Here is a 16,386-nt window from a genome sequence, read left to right as displayed (position 1 = left end):
TAAGTTTTACTCATGTATTATATTATGTTAAAGCAAATATTACAATATGTACATTGTGCAATAGGTACCTATAAAAATATTTCAAATGCTTCATATTTAGTATCTCTTTAATTATATAATACACGTATTGCAACTATATTTGTCAATATCTACTTTATTATTAATTTATCTTTATGTACACATACATATTACATATACATATACAAATTGTACATAATACCATAAGGCATTTTCTACCAATCATCCATGAAGAGAGTATTTAATTATAATAAGTAGTAATCGTATAATAAATCCGAATGATACAAGTTCATAAGAAATTAATAAGAATGCATTATGAATTTCTAATAAATATAATAAACAAAAATTGATGGTAATAGTACCTAATACTTAATATACTTACTGTATTTTATTATAATACCATAAAATTTACGACACATACGTAGTGTCGGATAATTATTATCAAACAAGTCATGAATGAATATGATGCCGCGTATAGTCACGTTAATAAAATACTTAGGGTCATCACCTTGTTACATTTTTTTTTTCAACTACCAAAGAGTAGATACTGATTATAAAGTTTTTGTTTTTTAGATTTCTGCATTTAAATTACGCACCTACTATAATACGACGAACCACCTTATTCATAAAAACGTCAAACCTTTCATAAGCCTATTTTAGTCATTGAACAGTTTTGTCTCCTTCTTTTGTGCTAAATTCCTAATTTGAAAAAAAAATGACACAACAGTGCAATAGTTAAAATAAGTTTGTAGATTTTAGTTTTATAAATAAGGGGATACTTAGATCTACACGATTTTATAAAATAGCTACTAGTTCTCTTGGTTAAATTTTTCATCTAATCTCGTCATCTCCCATCATGGGGGAGTTTCTATATAACATAAATGACTGGGTACTTAGTGTTCACCTACGTTATATACATAGATAATAAACTTGTAAACAAAATTTATTTTTAAAGAGTTTTCATAAAAGAAACTCTCAATTGAACCTTGGAACTACAATACGCAGAAAGATAGTTTGTTCAGCTTCTATCGGAACAAATATCGTAATAGGTATGGAACCAACATAGCAATAAGCCCTTTCGGAGATATCGCATAACGTAAATATTACATAAAAAATATATCCAGTTGAATCGACCTTGATTTCAAAGTCAATTGAAATAAAAATGTGCTTAAACGTACAAGTTAATACTTGACAACCCTAAATGCAATAAATATACACAGTTATAACTCTATTGTATTGCGAGTGTCATTGGAGAACCACGAGGCCGAGTAGTATTCGTCATGCGCTCAGTTTTATTGGTTTGGTGCTTCCTCTTTACTGTGCGGTGTTCCTTGAGAGCCGGTTAGTCATTAACAATAACCGATTTCACATTGCAGATTTCACAGTAAGAGCAATTTAAAAACATTTTAATTTATAACGCGCCCAATTTTGTCAAGCAAGATAACGTACAAGCAGGTAATACCTATTTGCACAGTTTAATTATCAACCTAGTAATAAAATACAAAGATATGCCATGTGAAATTTTAAATGTGAAATCTATTTCTAACTACCTACCTATATTTATCTATAAAAATCATTATTAGTTTCATTATTAAATTTCATGTTTCTTATTTAATTTATCATCATAAATCGATCTTAATTTTCTAACCTGTTATTACAACATTCCACGTGTGGGTCCTGGCATAGAATGGGCCACCCCTTCTTTTCTCGTATGTGTCGTAAGAGGCGACTAAGGAAGGGCGAGGGATGGGTAGCAGCGTCCCTCTTAAAACATCTCTAAAAGCCTAACTGCGGTTGCCAAACCGCTTGCCAAGCGTGGCAAATACTAGAAAAACTCCCCTCGAGGGAAGGCAAACATGTAGATAGCTAATATTATTTTTACTTAGATCTATTAATATAAAAGAAAAGAGCATATTCTTTCTTAAAAGGCCGGCAGCACACATGCAATGCCTCTAGTGTTACGGGTGCTTATGGGCGGAGGTAGTGACTTACTATCAGGTGAACCGCATGCTCGATTTTTCCTGGGTATAAAAAAAAATTGCTTTCAGTCAAACCTCTAAAGGCAAGTCGATTCATAATAAAATATCAATGTTTTTTTAGATCAACAATATTGGAAAAATTTAGCAAAAAAGGAGTTAAAAGAAGCACTAGAAGTCAAATGGAACCTAGAAAGAGCAAAAAATGTTATTATATTCATTGGAGATGGAATGGGACCAAATACAGTGACCGCGACGAGAATATATAAAGGCGGTGAAAGTCATCGACTAATTTACGAAAATTTCCCACACGTGGGCTTATTAAAGGTACGTTTATAGAAGGTTTTTATATACAACTTAAAATAGCAAACAAGAGGCCAATCAACTGAAAAGCGGCAATATATACGTTTAAACTTGAAAAGCACCACGGTCATTACAGAATATACTGTGATACCTATGGTAGTCCTGATGCGTTATCACTTCTGAAAACTATGATGTTATGTTTATATATACTGTAATTTCACTATCATATTTCACCATTTAAACCGATACGCAGCCATGCAATTTTCTATTGTTACTGTTACGGCGTAAACAAGAGTCGATCTGAGATACACATTCAAACGAGTTTGTACTAAGTCTCCCTCTGATTAAGATGTTATAAAAGAGTTTAAAAATCTGAAAAACAATGGCAATGTTCGTGAACTGGTTAATTTTTTCAAGAAGTAAATTCGAAATTTGTATTTTTTTATTGTTCATACAAACCATGCGATTTTGACATTCAGGTACTTATACACGTGACGTCACAATAGTTACTTATCTCGTCTTTTAATTGGAAAGGTTGAACCGGAACGTATTCTATACCGGAACGAAACTTACAAGCTCCTCCTTGACGACGAAATTAGGTGACCTATATATTTCATGTGACATAGTTTCAATTTATACACGTAATTGTCATTAGATTATTTTTGTCATACATAGATTAAGAACAACTGTCGACATACTTGTCTGTTAAATAACTTCCAATCTCCAGTCACTAATAATAGAATACCCTAAATATAACCCCCCTTGTTCATAAAAACGTCAAACCTTTCAAAATTTTAGTTGTTGGAAGTATTTTGTCCTTTTGCGCTAATTTCTCAATTTGACAGACCATGGCAAAATACTCTAATAGTTAAAGTAGGTTTGTTTTTATGAATAAGTAATTAAGGGATATGGCAAAGGTAAAGAGGATTGTTAATAACGGGGGAGACCTAATTGTTAGCAGTATGCCCTGTTAGGTCGACTTCCACGTGGCCCCCCTGGAAACCATCGTGCTGAATTCCAAGTGTATTCGTCACAATGGGCTAACTAACTCGTCTTTTCAGGGGGGAAGGCATAGTTAGTAATGGGATCTAACTGACCCATTGCTAGCAATACCCCCTATCAGGTCGATCTCCACGCGGTTCCCCCTGGAAACTTTCGTGGTTAATTCTTGTGGAATTCTTCACGATGGGCTAACTGATCTGCTTTCATTGTCACCTATCATCCCTCACTGGTGCTCCGCCAGTGTATACCAATACCATTCCATTATCACCCATTAAAAAAAACTCGTCTTTTCAGTGTCACCTATAATTCCTCACTGGTGCATCGACAGAGTATACCGTTAGCAGTATATAGTTAGAAAATACCATCTTTCACGTGGTTCTCCTTGGAAACCATCGTGGTCAATTCTTGATGAATTCGTCACGATGTTCCAACAGACCCGCTTTCATTGTCACTGATGTCCCTCTAGAGTAAGCCAATAGCGCAGATGGGGCCACCATTTCATTATCATCCATTAAAAAAATAAGACATTGCGGACAAAATTCCCCCATCTTCGCAAAGCCTAAATAAAGTCTATCATCTCTACAGACATACGCAGCTGATAAAATGGTGCCGGATTCAGCTTGTACTGCGACAGCTCTTTTATGTGGTATCAAGGCAAATAAAGATACAGTGGGAGTAGACGCCCGGGTGAAGCGTAAAGACTGTCTTAGCTCGTTAGAACCTGACGCCAGACTGAAGTCTCTTGCTGCTATGGCACTTGAAACTGGAAAAAGTGCAGGTAATAAAAAAATGTATTGGGGAAAGGGATTTTTAGTAATGGAGACTGAGATTCCCATTGCTAGCAATATACCCAACCAGGTCGACCTCCTCGCGGTTCTCTCTGGAAACTGTCGTGGTTAATTCCTGATGAATTCATCATAATGGGCTAACTGACCTGTTTTCATTCTCATCTATCACCAATGCGAAAGTGAACGGGTTTGAATGTTTGATACATGCATAGGTTAAATCTTAACTTAGCACACAGGATACTTTATGTACTGATTCACGTGGGCAGAGCTGCAGGATATACGTAGCTATTAAATAATGTAATTTATATAGTATAACCTGCAATTTAATTAGACTCCCGCACTAAAAGTGTAATATTAACAGAATAATTTAATTGGCAGATTGTACACAATGATTAATATTATAATCTATTTAAAGCGAGTATTTTTAATCTGCAGGTTTCGTGACAACTATGCGTGTGACCCACGCAACCCCCAGCCCCTTGTACGCCCACAGCGCAGACCGTACTTGGGAATGTGATGCAAACCTTCCTCCTACGGCCGCCACGTGTAAAGACCATGCTCGTCAGCTCATAGAGGATTGGCCTGGGAGAGATCTCAATGTTAGTACACAATTATTAAACTCGTAAATAACCAAAAAACATAGAGTTAAATGTTATTTTTTTCTACCAACGTCAATAAGAAGATTCTCAATTCGATTGTATTTTTTTTTTGTTTGTTATATCATAACTCCGGGTTAACTCCAGTTATAAACTGATTTGTATTTTTTTTTATCTGAAAGGACAACTTATAGATTGGTCATTAAAATGGTTATGGTAGTTTAGTTTTTAAATAAAAAAAAAACTAGTTTTGCACAATTGAATTACATTTTTTCGTAGAACACAATCCTAATAATTTTACTACTACATAGATATTTTTAGTGAAATAAATTAAATATCAATTAAAAAATATAATTTTATTGTATAGCTGCTCGCATAAAAAATATAATGAACAAAATAAAAATTGAATTATTTGTCACAAACTCAAAACATTTTATTATTGTTAGTTTTTTCTGACTTACCCAATTTATATTTTAAAAAAAAAAAAAAAAAATATATATATATATATATATATATATATATATATATATATATATATATATATATATAGCAAATGAGGATTCACTTATTTTATTTTCAGGTAATCCTAGGAGGTGGTCGACTCTCGTTAGTGTCAAGCAAATCTAGAAATCCAAATATATCGGCCACACCAGATATACCTAAAAATCGTTGGGTATGTGCAAGGAAAGACGGACTAAATTTAATAGAGGAATATATGAAAAACAAAGAAACTCAAGGACAAAAGTATGCATATGTTTCAAATCGGAGAGAATTACAAAGTTTTAATGCAAATGAAACTGATTATCTCTTGGGTAAGTGTCGAACTCTGGCCACACACGCTACGATTTTAGATTATATAGATAGAGCATAGAGTTTAAAAATGATTCAACTGATTGTCAAATAGCTGACCCGTTTTTTTATCAGTATTCTATATACTTATGCATAAAATATATCTTGACGTATTATTTAATAAATAACATGAGCATTTACGCATTAAAAAGATGCAGAATATATAAGAGAAAATAAATATAGAAGTTATAAAGTCACTCATAACTAATTATCACGCAAAATTATATGAAAAAGTATATATACTCTATCTATATAATCTAAGGTTACGACAAATAAACACAAGTAGTCGCTAATGAGGAATATACATACTACGATAAATATAATAATTGTATTATATATAAATACAATAAAAAAAAATACAATAAATCTTGTTGTACCTTTCCTGCACTACATTACCCAATAATCATTTTCTCTTTCACTGCATTGAGTCAAGTGTTAAACCCACTCTAGTTAACAAGTTGTTAAACTAATCGCTGTATCTTTTTTTACAAGTGCAATAAAGAATATATAGATTAAATCAACCACAATGTTAATAATTTATATAGTAAAACAAGTTTTATTATTTTATATTGTAAATCTGAATATGTTAATTGACTTTTAGTGTTACAATAGATTTTTTTTATACAACTTAGAATGGCAAACAAGCTGACATCCCACCTGATGAAAAGTGGTAACCGTCGCCTATAGACATGAGCAATACCATGGACATAACAGAGTAAACTGTTTCGCCCATGATACCCCCCATGCGTTGCCTTTCCTGAGGACTCAGGTGTTATTCCTCTGTACCCAGTAAATTCACGCCATATCCCACCCTTCAAACCGAAACACTTCAGCCTTCAGCCACTTCACCGAAGCAATCGACTTTTGTACAAAGTCTCCCGCTTGTAATTACTAATGACACAGATCATATAATACTATTGCTAATGATAAATCGTAACGTGTCTTCCATTCAATACGTTACTATCTGTTGCAGTTCAAACTGTACTTAAGTGTACGCGTATGTACCTAAATCACTGCGATTTATCTGATATTTATATTTAGGTGTGGTATAGTAGACGTAATATTTGATGACCTCAGATATTACGACCACTATAGACCATATTTTAATTTAAAAAAAAGCATAAACGCAATCAAACAAATTATTTATAATCCATTCTTTATGCATTCCAGGCATCTTCTCTGATAGCCACTTAGATTATGAATATGAAAGAGACAAAGGACCCGATGGAATGCCATCAATTTCTGATATGGTTGTAGCAGCGATTAACGTTTTGAAGAAAAATGAAAATGGATACTTTCTTATGGTAAGTGTTTTATATAAGTATATCACAAAAGTAACAAGTATAACATAAAATTGGAACCCAGCCTAACCTGGAACCATTCCGAAAAACTGCAGGTCTGTAATGTTTAAAATATTTTAGGAGACAACACAATTATTGATCTCACTAAAAATTAGTTCAATACAAGCTAGATATCATATACCTACTTTCTCTACTATATTTATAATAGTTATACATAGGTATATTTATTGTGCTTGTAAATCGCCTATTAAGATATCGCAAAAAAAATTATGATTCTTACTCCGTCACCACATAGAGAATTTGTATATTGTAATATAAAAAAATTTTACAATAAAATTTGTATGAATTCTCTTTATTTTAATATTACCAGTTAAATTAAACGATGCAGGTTGAAGGTGGTAACATAGATATGGCTCACCACCGGGGACGAGCGAAGGTGGCGATCGAGGAAGCTGCCGCCATGGAGGAGGCAGTCAAAGTGGCCGTCGACATGACTGATGAGGAAGACACACTGCTTATAGTCACCAGTGACCATACTCACACATTGAACATCAACGGATATCCCGATAGGGGATCCAACATATTTGGTAAATATCTGTCTATGAGTATTAAACAGGTTTTATGAATATCATCAACATTTTAGATATTCCCTGTCTGTTACTGAACATAGACGTCTAGAATACTTTCGTCAATACCGAGCTTATTTTGATAATTATCTTTGCTTTTACAGAGTTTACTCTCATATTAAAGCAGAATAATTTTTGTAGTTGGTTGCAAATAGTGATTGAAAAAGTTTGTAATTTTTCCTGTTAATTATAAATAACTAGCTTTTATCTGCAACTTCATCCACGTGACTGATATGTTTACTGACTGGTATAAAGAGTAGTTTATGGGCATTTCCATCCCATATAGAACGTGTATAGGTACCAATTTTCATGGTGCCTAGTTAAGCCGTTAAGCCGCCGCTAGCGCTATTAGGTAACAAATAAACTCAAATAGAATGCCTTCTAAATATAATTTTCCATGGTAAAAACCCCGAGCCAACGGTACCTAAATAGCAAACTTTTATTTAAATCCTGCATCAAGTATTTCATTATTCCTCGACCAGAGGTTACCCATTCATCCAACATAGTAAGGACCACAATCATTCATGTTACTGACAAACTGCAAAAATACACAAAACAGTGACTGTAATAATCCTCTAGCGACCTACTTACATAAGAATCACATAAAACAAGAACACTTTTACCTAAGGAAGACTATATACAAATTGTGTGCATGGGTTCCTCTGTCCTACTTGTTTCTGACGTGAAATAGCTATGCGTGCATGGCTTTTTCAGTTGAAGGCATAGCATGACGTGGCAGTGAAACTATAGGTTACAGAAGTATATCACCTTAATACTCAAAAATGGCAACGTATGTGAGGTACAATGAGCATCGTAGTGTATTCTGTGAAATGCATAGTGCTCTTTATGTCTAGCCGTCAGCCAGTTTACCATTTCATGTTCCATAAAAAGATGTACAGGTACATCAGTGACATCAATAAATATAAAATTCCAGGCACAGCGGGGGCTTCCCCCCACGATGGAATCAACTACACCACTTTGGCCTACAGCACTGGAGGGCCCAGCTCCTTCAAGTATTATGCCTATACAGATAATCAAAACCGAACTACGGTGATGAGGCAAGACCCTACCCAGGAGGAGACGAATAGTGTTTACTACACACAGAATGCTGGCATCATTTTGGATGAGAACAGTCATGGCGGTGGTGACGTCATAATTTATGCTAGAGGTATGGTTCTACCAAGTAATAATTACGTTATTTGTGAATTTTAAACTGAAGGATTTGAGTCTTGGCTTAGTTCTGACAGCAAATTTCACAAGCGTCTTACAATAAAGGAATTTTTACCTTTTCTAAAGGGAGGGGGAAAATAGATTCTTGAATCATCTATGTTCTGAACCCATTGTTTTCTCATTGTGATTATTTCTTGTAATTATTTATTTTTATAATAAGTTTACTATTGTAATCTTTTGGAGGAAACAATAAAGATTATCTATCTATCTATCTGAACAGTCTTCAAAAAGAAAGAGGTTCAGAATTCGATTGTATTTTATGTTTGTGACCTCTTTAATCCATCAGTTATAAATCGATTAGGAAATTCCTTTTTTATCAGAAAGGATATACTTACAGATTGGTGTTACGTCAATTTTATCAAAATGGGTTCATTAATTTAGTTTTGAAATCAAAATAACTGGTTTTATCCAATTGAAGTGTATATTTGTTTATTTTCAAACCAGCTTTGAAATTCATTACTTTTACAATCGATTGAATTTTCTTCTACAATTGATTCCATAAGAACTTTATCACACGCTGTTTTTTTTACATAACTCCCTTAAACTAGGTACAAAAGTGGTTGCTAATTCGCCTATTTCTTTCTTTACGCTATGCGATATCTTCATCAATATTGAACCGATTTTGGTACTTCCTTTCAATCGATAGGTCTTACTCCCGTGTTAATGCCATATTAATTTTGTTACTATTAAAGTTGCTATTTTATTTTTTGCTAAAATCTTTGTATACCCCATACTACTATGGACTTAAATAAAATTGATTACCGTTACTTATTTTTGTCCACAGGTCCCCATTCCCATTTATTTCACAATATACACGAACAGCATTACGTCTACCATGCCATACTATATGCAGCCAAAATGGGACCTTATGCATCTTCCAATTGTTGCAACAGTTTTATTTCATTAGCATTTGTTATAATACTCACTGTAATAAATATAATTGTATAGGTTTACTATTAAATACTTGATCTTAATGAAGAAAGATTTTATTAAAACATGATACGAGTATGAAGCCTCAAATTTTGTTAAGTAGTTGTTTTAGAAACAAAACTATGAAACCAAGGATATTAGATAGATATAGACGACTCAAATACCTCAATTAATACATATGTAAATTTGGCATGCCACTAATTGTCTAAATATTGATTTGCCGTAGACAATTAAGCACTTTTAAACTTATTTTAGGACCATAAATTTATGCACAGAGTACATACATTACCAGTGCATCTACTCGTATTTAAATGCATATTTGTGAAATGATCTTATAGGATAAAAGAACACAGCTTAAATCTCGCCTTAAAAATAGTAAATAACCCCTCTTATGGCATAAGTTGTTTATATTTCAGTTAATATAAAGTGCTTCACATAGTACCTATTAAGATATACTATATTCTATATATAGAACTTATTAGGTGGGCCGTCAGCTTATTTACCTGCTAAGTTGCATAAAAGAGGTATAAGACATAAGAAAAAAAGTCAATACAACTTAATTTTATTGTCTTCTTATGTAGACATGTGTACATTCAGCATTTAACAATAAAAAAACATGACGTTATCTACGCAAAAGTAGATTTTAAAAATATCTAGTATATTTATATAAAAATAAATAATAAAACAGCACCTAGTATTATGCAAGTACCTATTTACCATAAGTTCGTGGACACAATGAGAATATGTTTAAATTTTACTTTGTTTGTTATATGACTAATGAGAGAAAACAATAATTTTATTAAGAATATAAAAAGTTTCTTATATTAATTATGCCATAGATATAATATTTAATAACACAGACAATCTTGTAGTACCCACAATCGAGTTTGAATTAAATAAAATGCCCAAAACTATGACATACATTATTTTGGAATTTATTATCTATTTCTGCCTACCCTAATACGGGACAGGTGTAACAGATATGTATGTATGTTTATACACTACACATCAAATATAACAAACCAAGAATAAATATTAATACCAGATATTACTTGGATATACATGTATATAGACATCGACTGGCTTATAACTAGTTACTACTGGATTGTACCAGTTTTATTGCAGATAACTCGTCCTAATTTTTCGCTTCATGTCACATTAGCTTAAATATTTTTTGAGTACAATGCCAACAACAATGGCACCGGCCAATGCTAAGACTGCCCATTTCAGATTTGAGCTGAAACAAAAAGCTTGTATCAGTACAAAAATTAATTATTAAAATCATGTTGAAAATGGATCTTTTTTATTTGCAAACTGATATTTTTCATATTTCATACGGTACATAAGTGTTTCTCTAAATAATTATACTCAATAAGTTTGTAAGATCCATTTCCAAGGTCTCCAAATGACATTACGTATAACAACAATAACATTGTATACAACCACAATTTACTAAATATAATCTAAGTACATCTAAATATAACTATAGTACATACTTATTATTATAAAATATGAGAAATTATTATTAAAAAGTTTTGACTTTCGAAAATCCGTCACAAAAAAAAATTTAAGAACAATCTCAACCAATAATAATCGAGTATCCAAGAATAATAATAATATAAGAATAACAGCTTTTAATTTTCTAAACTATTTAAAGTTGACTAAGCTACATTAATAAATTGGATAACAACCGTAACAATTTTTTTTTTAAGCTGACTTAATTCAATAAATGTAGCAAAAACGTGTGAACACAACTTGAGCGTACCCTACCTTCAAAAAATATACATTTTTAAATGACCGAAAGTCAATTTCTAAAAACTAATTATAAAGTAAATACGAACAAAATAATGATTCATATGCAAAAAATACTCTCATGTTTTCTCCATATGAATTTGCCGTTTTAAACATAATTTTAAAATAAAAAATTATAAAGATATGTTTAAAAAAACTTCGTCAGTTTTAATCATATTTTGCAGTTTTATTATTTAAAAAAGAAGCAATTCCTTTTTTTATAAAGGCACATTATTCCTTTGTTTTTATTTAACACCTTTCAATAAAATCAACAATTTCACAAATAGAAAGATCTAATCGATTGCTACAGAAAATTGCAAAACTAGTACCGTGGAGGAGAGGATGATGGCCGCTCTTGACCCCTTTAATAACAAACAATTACAATATTAATTTACTCTAACTATACCACAGCCATAGTTATACTAGTTAAAGGTAAGTAAGGTATAAATACAGTAAACCTTTCGCAGGGTGGTCCTCGCGGTTGCCTATAATGTAAAATATTCATATTATATTAAGAAATATAACACATATAATCAGTAGGTATTTTATATCACTATTTTTATATAATAAATGCAGCTAAAAATAAATGTAATTTATATGCGAAACTAGCTGATTTCCGCGGCTTACCCAGCGTAAATTACCATAAGACAAAGTATCATATGCGTTAAGTCACTGACTAAATTAGATGTAAGCAAAATAGATTTTGTGCCGTATAGTCCCGGCATAGAATGGGCCACCCCTTTTACGTGTGATACTTCATGGTCCGGGGATGGGTGATAACGTCACCGACAACCCGCCTGCCAAACCTGGCAACTACTAGCCAACTACTTCCCGCAATAAACGGAGACATGTTCAGCAATGAAGAGTTAGCGACTGATATGATGACTGCTATGTACATTTTGTGCAAGGCTCTTTGGTGATGCAAGATTTAAAAAAAAAAATTTAAAAGAGCAGAAATTCACGAGTGTTGGATGTGATATTTATTTTACCAGCCAATTAGGTGTGATAAGGTAACATTCAAATATCTTTACAAAGGTTTTCAGACAATTTTAGGTATCACAATATTTATAATATAAATATTTAACAGACACTACAAACAAAGATTTTAACTTAAATAACCAATCATTAATCAAAACAAAAAAAAAATAAACAACTAAAATAAACCTTTCACGTGGTACAACGATTGATTGTATTCTTCTCTCTACTTTTGGACTTGGAGGTTCTTTGTATTGAGTTTTCGGCGCCGAGGCGTAATTACTACAATTAAGCGTAATTATTAACTTAAAAAAAAATTATGACTTCTGATCTAAATAAAAGGAAAAAAATTAAACGAAAAATAACAAATACTTAAGTAATAAAACTTTTTTTTGTTATTGTAACTACAAATTTAAAAATATAAAATCAAGAATAAAATGACCATGTTGTATGGCAGACCTAGCAATGGAGCCATCATATGTTCGCCATGTTTTCTCAGTCGACTCATTTTTCGGTAAACGTAGACAGCTACGTAAAAAAATTTGTAAAAAATTATTATCTTATAATATAGAAAAACAAAAACAATAAACAAATGTAATAATATTAACCTAGTAGCCGAACAGCTTTCGTGCACAGCATTGTTTTCTGCACTAAACATAGAATATTATGTATTAAATATATATTTATGGGCAACAAATATATCTACTCAAATGTTATTATTAAATAAGTTAGATAAAAGCCTTGCGGTTTATAATCTGAGCAACAAGATTTTTTATATTATAAATTTAATAACAATACAAACTATTCAATGCAGTTATTTATAAAAATAAATATATTAAATTTCCTTATATAAAAAATTAGACTACTACTTTTTATTTTTTATATATTACTTATAAAACTAAATTGATTTTAACTATCTATCTCAGTAATGGTTCTAAGTAAATTAATAAGTAAGAACTTTCAATCTAACAAGGTCCACTTGCTATAAAAACAGAAAATCGATATTAACCTTATCTTCTTTTTTGTTTTTTTACAACTGTGAACAAAAATACAAAGATCGAAATTTAAAACAAAACAGATATGTGTTTCACAATAAAACTGATAAGTCATATATGTTTATAAATAAGTATATTTAAATAAAGATTATTTTATCTTTGTCTAAATAATTTTAACTGTAAGATAAGAAATAATATAATTTATCATGTTACTGTTATACTTTTAATATCATATGTTCCTAATTCAGTGAGATGACTATTCATTTTTATTCTTTATTTATGTTATTATTTACTACATGTTATTCATATGACAGCGCTGTTTAGTTACAGCATATAAATCCTATTATTATAAAACAATGATGGCATGTAAGAATATATTGCATAATTATTTCAGTAAACTTCAGTATGATCACACTTAAAGCTAGCTTTTTTTTTTTTTTTTACAACACAGGGGGCAAACGAGCATGCGGCTCACCTGATGGTAAGTGACTACCGCCGCCCATAATCACCCACAACACCTACGGCATTGCAGGTGTGCTGCCGGCCTTTTAAAAAGGAATATGCTCTTTTCTTGAAGGTTATGTTAGCTATTTTTACAAATACTTATATGTAAATTAATTTATTCATATTAAAGACCTATGCTGTTAGTGGAGCTCTTGTCACTCACTACAAATTTTGGCAAGACTCTTTACCTCTTCATACAACACGACACCAACTGTTTCTTTGATCTACTTGACGTAAATGTGCTTTAATCTCACTCTTCCCCTCCTTCTTCCATCTTAAATTCTAATATAATGTTTATAAGTTTGTCTTGTCATATCAGTGTACCAACATTGATACAACCAAACAAAAGAAAATGTTGGGACATTTTCTCCTTCCTGATTCCTTCTGATTTTATGTGCAATAGTGAATAAATAATAAAATAAAAATAATGTATTTTAATAGATGTTGTATGATAATGTATGAATATGAGTTTACTATACTTACATTAATGATAATTAAGCACAGAATTATGATATTAAAAATAGATACATACCAATTAGTAATATTTGAAGATCCAGTTCTCTCTGATGGTGGAAGTGTTCCTATTTTAAATTTCTTCATAATGTTTCTGAAATCAATATATAAAGTAACTGTAATGTTAATATATTATAAAGAAACATTAAATACAATATTAAAATTTACTTCTTTTAAGCCTGTAATTATAATCCTTACCAATCCTATTACCATATTAATATTATAAATGCAAAAGTTTGTAAAGAAGGATGGATGGATATTTGATACACAAAAACTACTAAATGGATTTGAAAGAAATTTTGTACATTGGTAGATAATAACTTAGTACATAGGATACTTTATGCAATTACTAATTCACACAGATGAACCTGTTGGATACAACTAGTATCATAAATGTAAAAGTAAGTTTGTTTGTTTGTTACCTCTTAGTATCATAATGGCTTTACCAATCACTATGAAATCTGGTTTATATGAAAAAACAAGGACTACAAAGTTGTTGAAACTAAATGTTTTCTGTTTTATCTACCCGTATCTACATGTTTTATTCCAAGTGTTGTCTATTAAATATAGTAAAAAAACATTCATTTTGTTTCAGAATTTCATTTAAAACACTTGTTTTTCCTTTTTTAATTGCTAATAATTTGTTTATTTATAGGCTACTTTGTGTCCTGGTCATTGAACATTATCCCAGTCACATAGATGAAGTCACAAGTAAAAGTTCATATTTTATGAAAAAATACAGAACAGTTATAGATAAAATTTAGAGTATGGGTAGGTCATGTTAACTATCATAATATTTAAAATGAAATATGAAACATAAACAAAAGTACAAAATCATTTAGGAGTAGTTAAAAAGTAATACAATATAATATGAATTGATACAACTTGAACTTAAGTAAGTAATATGAAATACCTTAATATTCTATACATATGTTAATAAAAATCATAATACAAACCGAGCATCTTCACTGTGACCAACATCTTCAAAATTCTGTGTGCCATCCTTTCCAGCAACCTCCAATAGTGCATCTTCACCACCGGGATGCTAAAACATAAATAAATAAATTAAAAAAAAGGTAAAAAGTAGATAGAGGAGGAAGAAGATCTAGATAGACAGGAGACTTCCTGTGAAAAAATTACAAATCGAAAACACTTATAAGTTCACTTGAATAAAAATTATTCTTAATCTGTAATACTAAAGGAAATAACTCAGAAATATATTTACTTTTTTATTATCATGAGAGTCATAAACATGCATAAATGGTAAACGTGTTCTAAATTATAGGTTCTTAACCATCAAAAAACAACAAAAAAATCTCTGTGGCAAATAACGAAAATCTAAGTCCTTTAAATTATTAAATATATATAAACGTAAGACTAGATCAATTACTTACTTCTCCTAAATAACTAGTCACATCGTATACATCATTATGAATTACTATCCAAACACTCTTTTCATTATTATGCTTCTTAATTTCAGCAAAAGATATCTCTCGCGTCATTATTACAACTGTTACAAAATTTCACAATTTGAATCAATTTTCCTTTTTACTTATCAGATAGACAGGCAAAATTTTAATGCAATTATAATAAAAATATTAAAAAAATATTAAAATTTAAGGAATGAATATATATAATAAGGAAATTGTAAAATCAAACTGTTCAGTTGTCAAAATCAAAATCAGGTGGTAATGTCTGACTAGATTGATGTCACCGTGACAGTGACAACGAGACGCGCGTAAACTAGGGTTTTCAATTGTAATTTTAATATAACTAAGTTTTAAATATATAATCTCAGAGGTTCTTAGTTATTCTAAACATTCAAAATCATATAATAGAAAAAAAAATCCAAAAAAAATACGTATGGTGACTGTACCAAAAACAGTATGGTTTTAAGATGTCTTATCTTCATATATACCCGAGTATGTTTTTATTGGGTATGGTGGGCCATAATACACTAGAAGTGAGACGGAAATTAAATTAAATGGA

At 31.1% G+C, this 16,386-nt stretch overlaps 2 protein-coding genes across 4 annotated transcripts; one reads left to right on the top strand and one right to left on the bottom strand.

Annotated features, from left to right (window-relative positions):
* The first annotated feature begins 1,225 nt into the window (after positions 1-1,225).
* On the top strand, positions 1,226-9,701 carry LOC113517827 (alkaline phosphatase). 2 transcript variants are annotated; one of them, XM_052892973.1, is made up of 9 exons: positions 1,226-1,359; positions 2,119-2,321; positions 3,885-4,077; positions 4,523-4,686; positions 5,264-5,495; positions 6,703-6,836; positions 7,222-7,420; positions 8,394-8,627; positions 9,474-9,701. In XM_052892973.1, the coding sequence occupies exons 1-9, from the start codon at positions 1,299-1,301 to the stop codon at positions 9,635-9,637; spliced, it is 1,584 nt and encodes a 527-aa protein (XP_052748933.1). In that variant the 5' UTR covers positions 1,226-1,298; the 3' UTR covers positions 9,638-9,701. The 2 variants fall into 2 exon arrangements, with proteins under 2 accessions (XP_052748933.1, XP_052748934.1); XM_052892974.1 differs by having other exon boundaries at positions 1,348-1,473.
* Positions 9,702-10,167: 466 nt separating this feature from the next.
* On the bottom strand, positions 10,168-16,076 carry LOC113512898 (cytochrome b5-like). 2 transcript variants are annotated; one of them, XM_052892997.1, is made up of 5 exons: positions 16,058-16,076; positions 15,792-16,021; positions 15,354-15,442; positions 14,417-14,491; positions 10,168-10,856 (listed from the first exon to the last, which is right to left on the bottom strand). In XM_052892997.1, exons 2-5 carry the CDS (start codon positions 15,897-15,899, stop codon positions 10,778-10,780), a joined length of 351 nt encoding a protein of 116 aa, XP_052748957.1. In that variant the 5' UTR covers positions 15,900-16,021; positions 16,058-16,076; the 3' UTR covers positions 10,168-10,777. The 2 variants fall into 2 exon arrangements, with proteins under 2 accessions (XP_052748957.1, XP_031766913.1); XM_031911053.2 differs by lacking the exon at positions 16,058-16,076 and having other exon boundaries at positions 15,792-16,050.
* Positions 16,077-16,386: the final 310 nt, after the last annotated feature.

This window comes from Galleria mellonella, unplaced genomic scaffold (assembly GCF_026898425.1).
Source record: "Galleria mellonella isolate WM207_F2 unplaced genomic scaffold, CSIRO_AGI_GalMel_v1 utg113, whole genome shotgun sequence".
NCBI classification, from domain to species: Eukaryota; Metazoa; Arthropoda; class Insecta; order Lepidoptera; family Pyralidae; genus Galleria; species Galleria mellonella.
The sequence above is the reverse complement of the archived record's forward strand: the minus strand, read 5'-3'. Positions and strand labels throughout refer to the sequence as shown.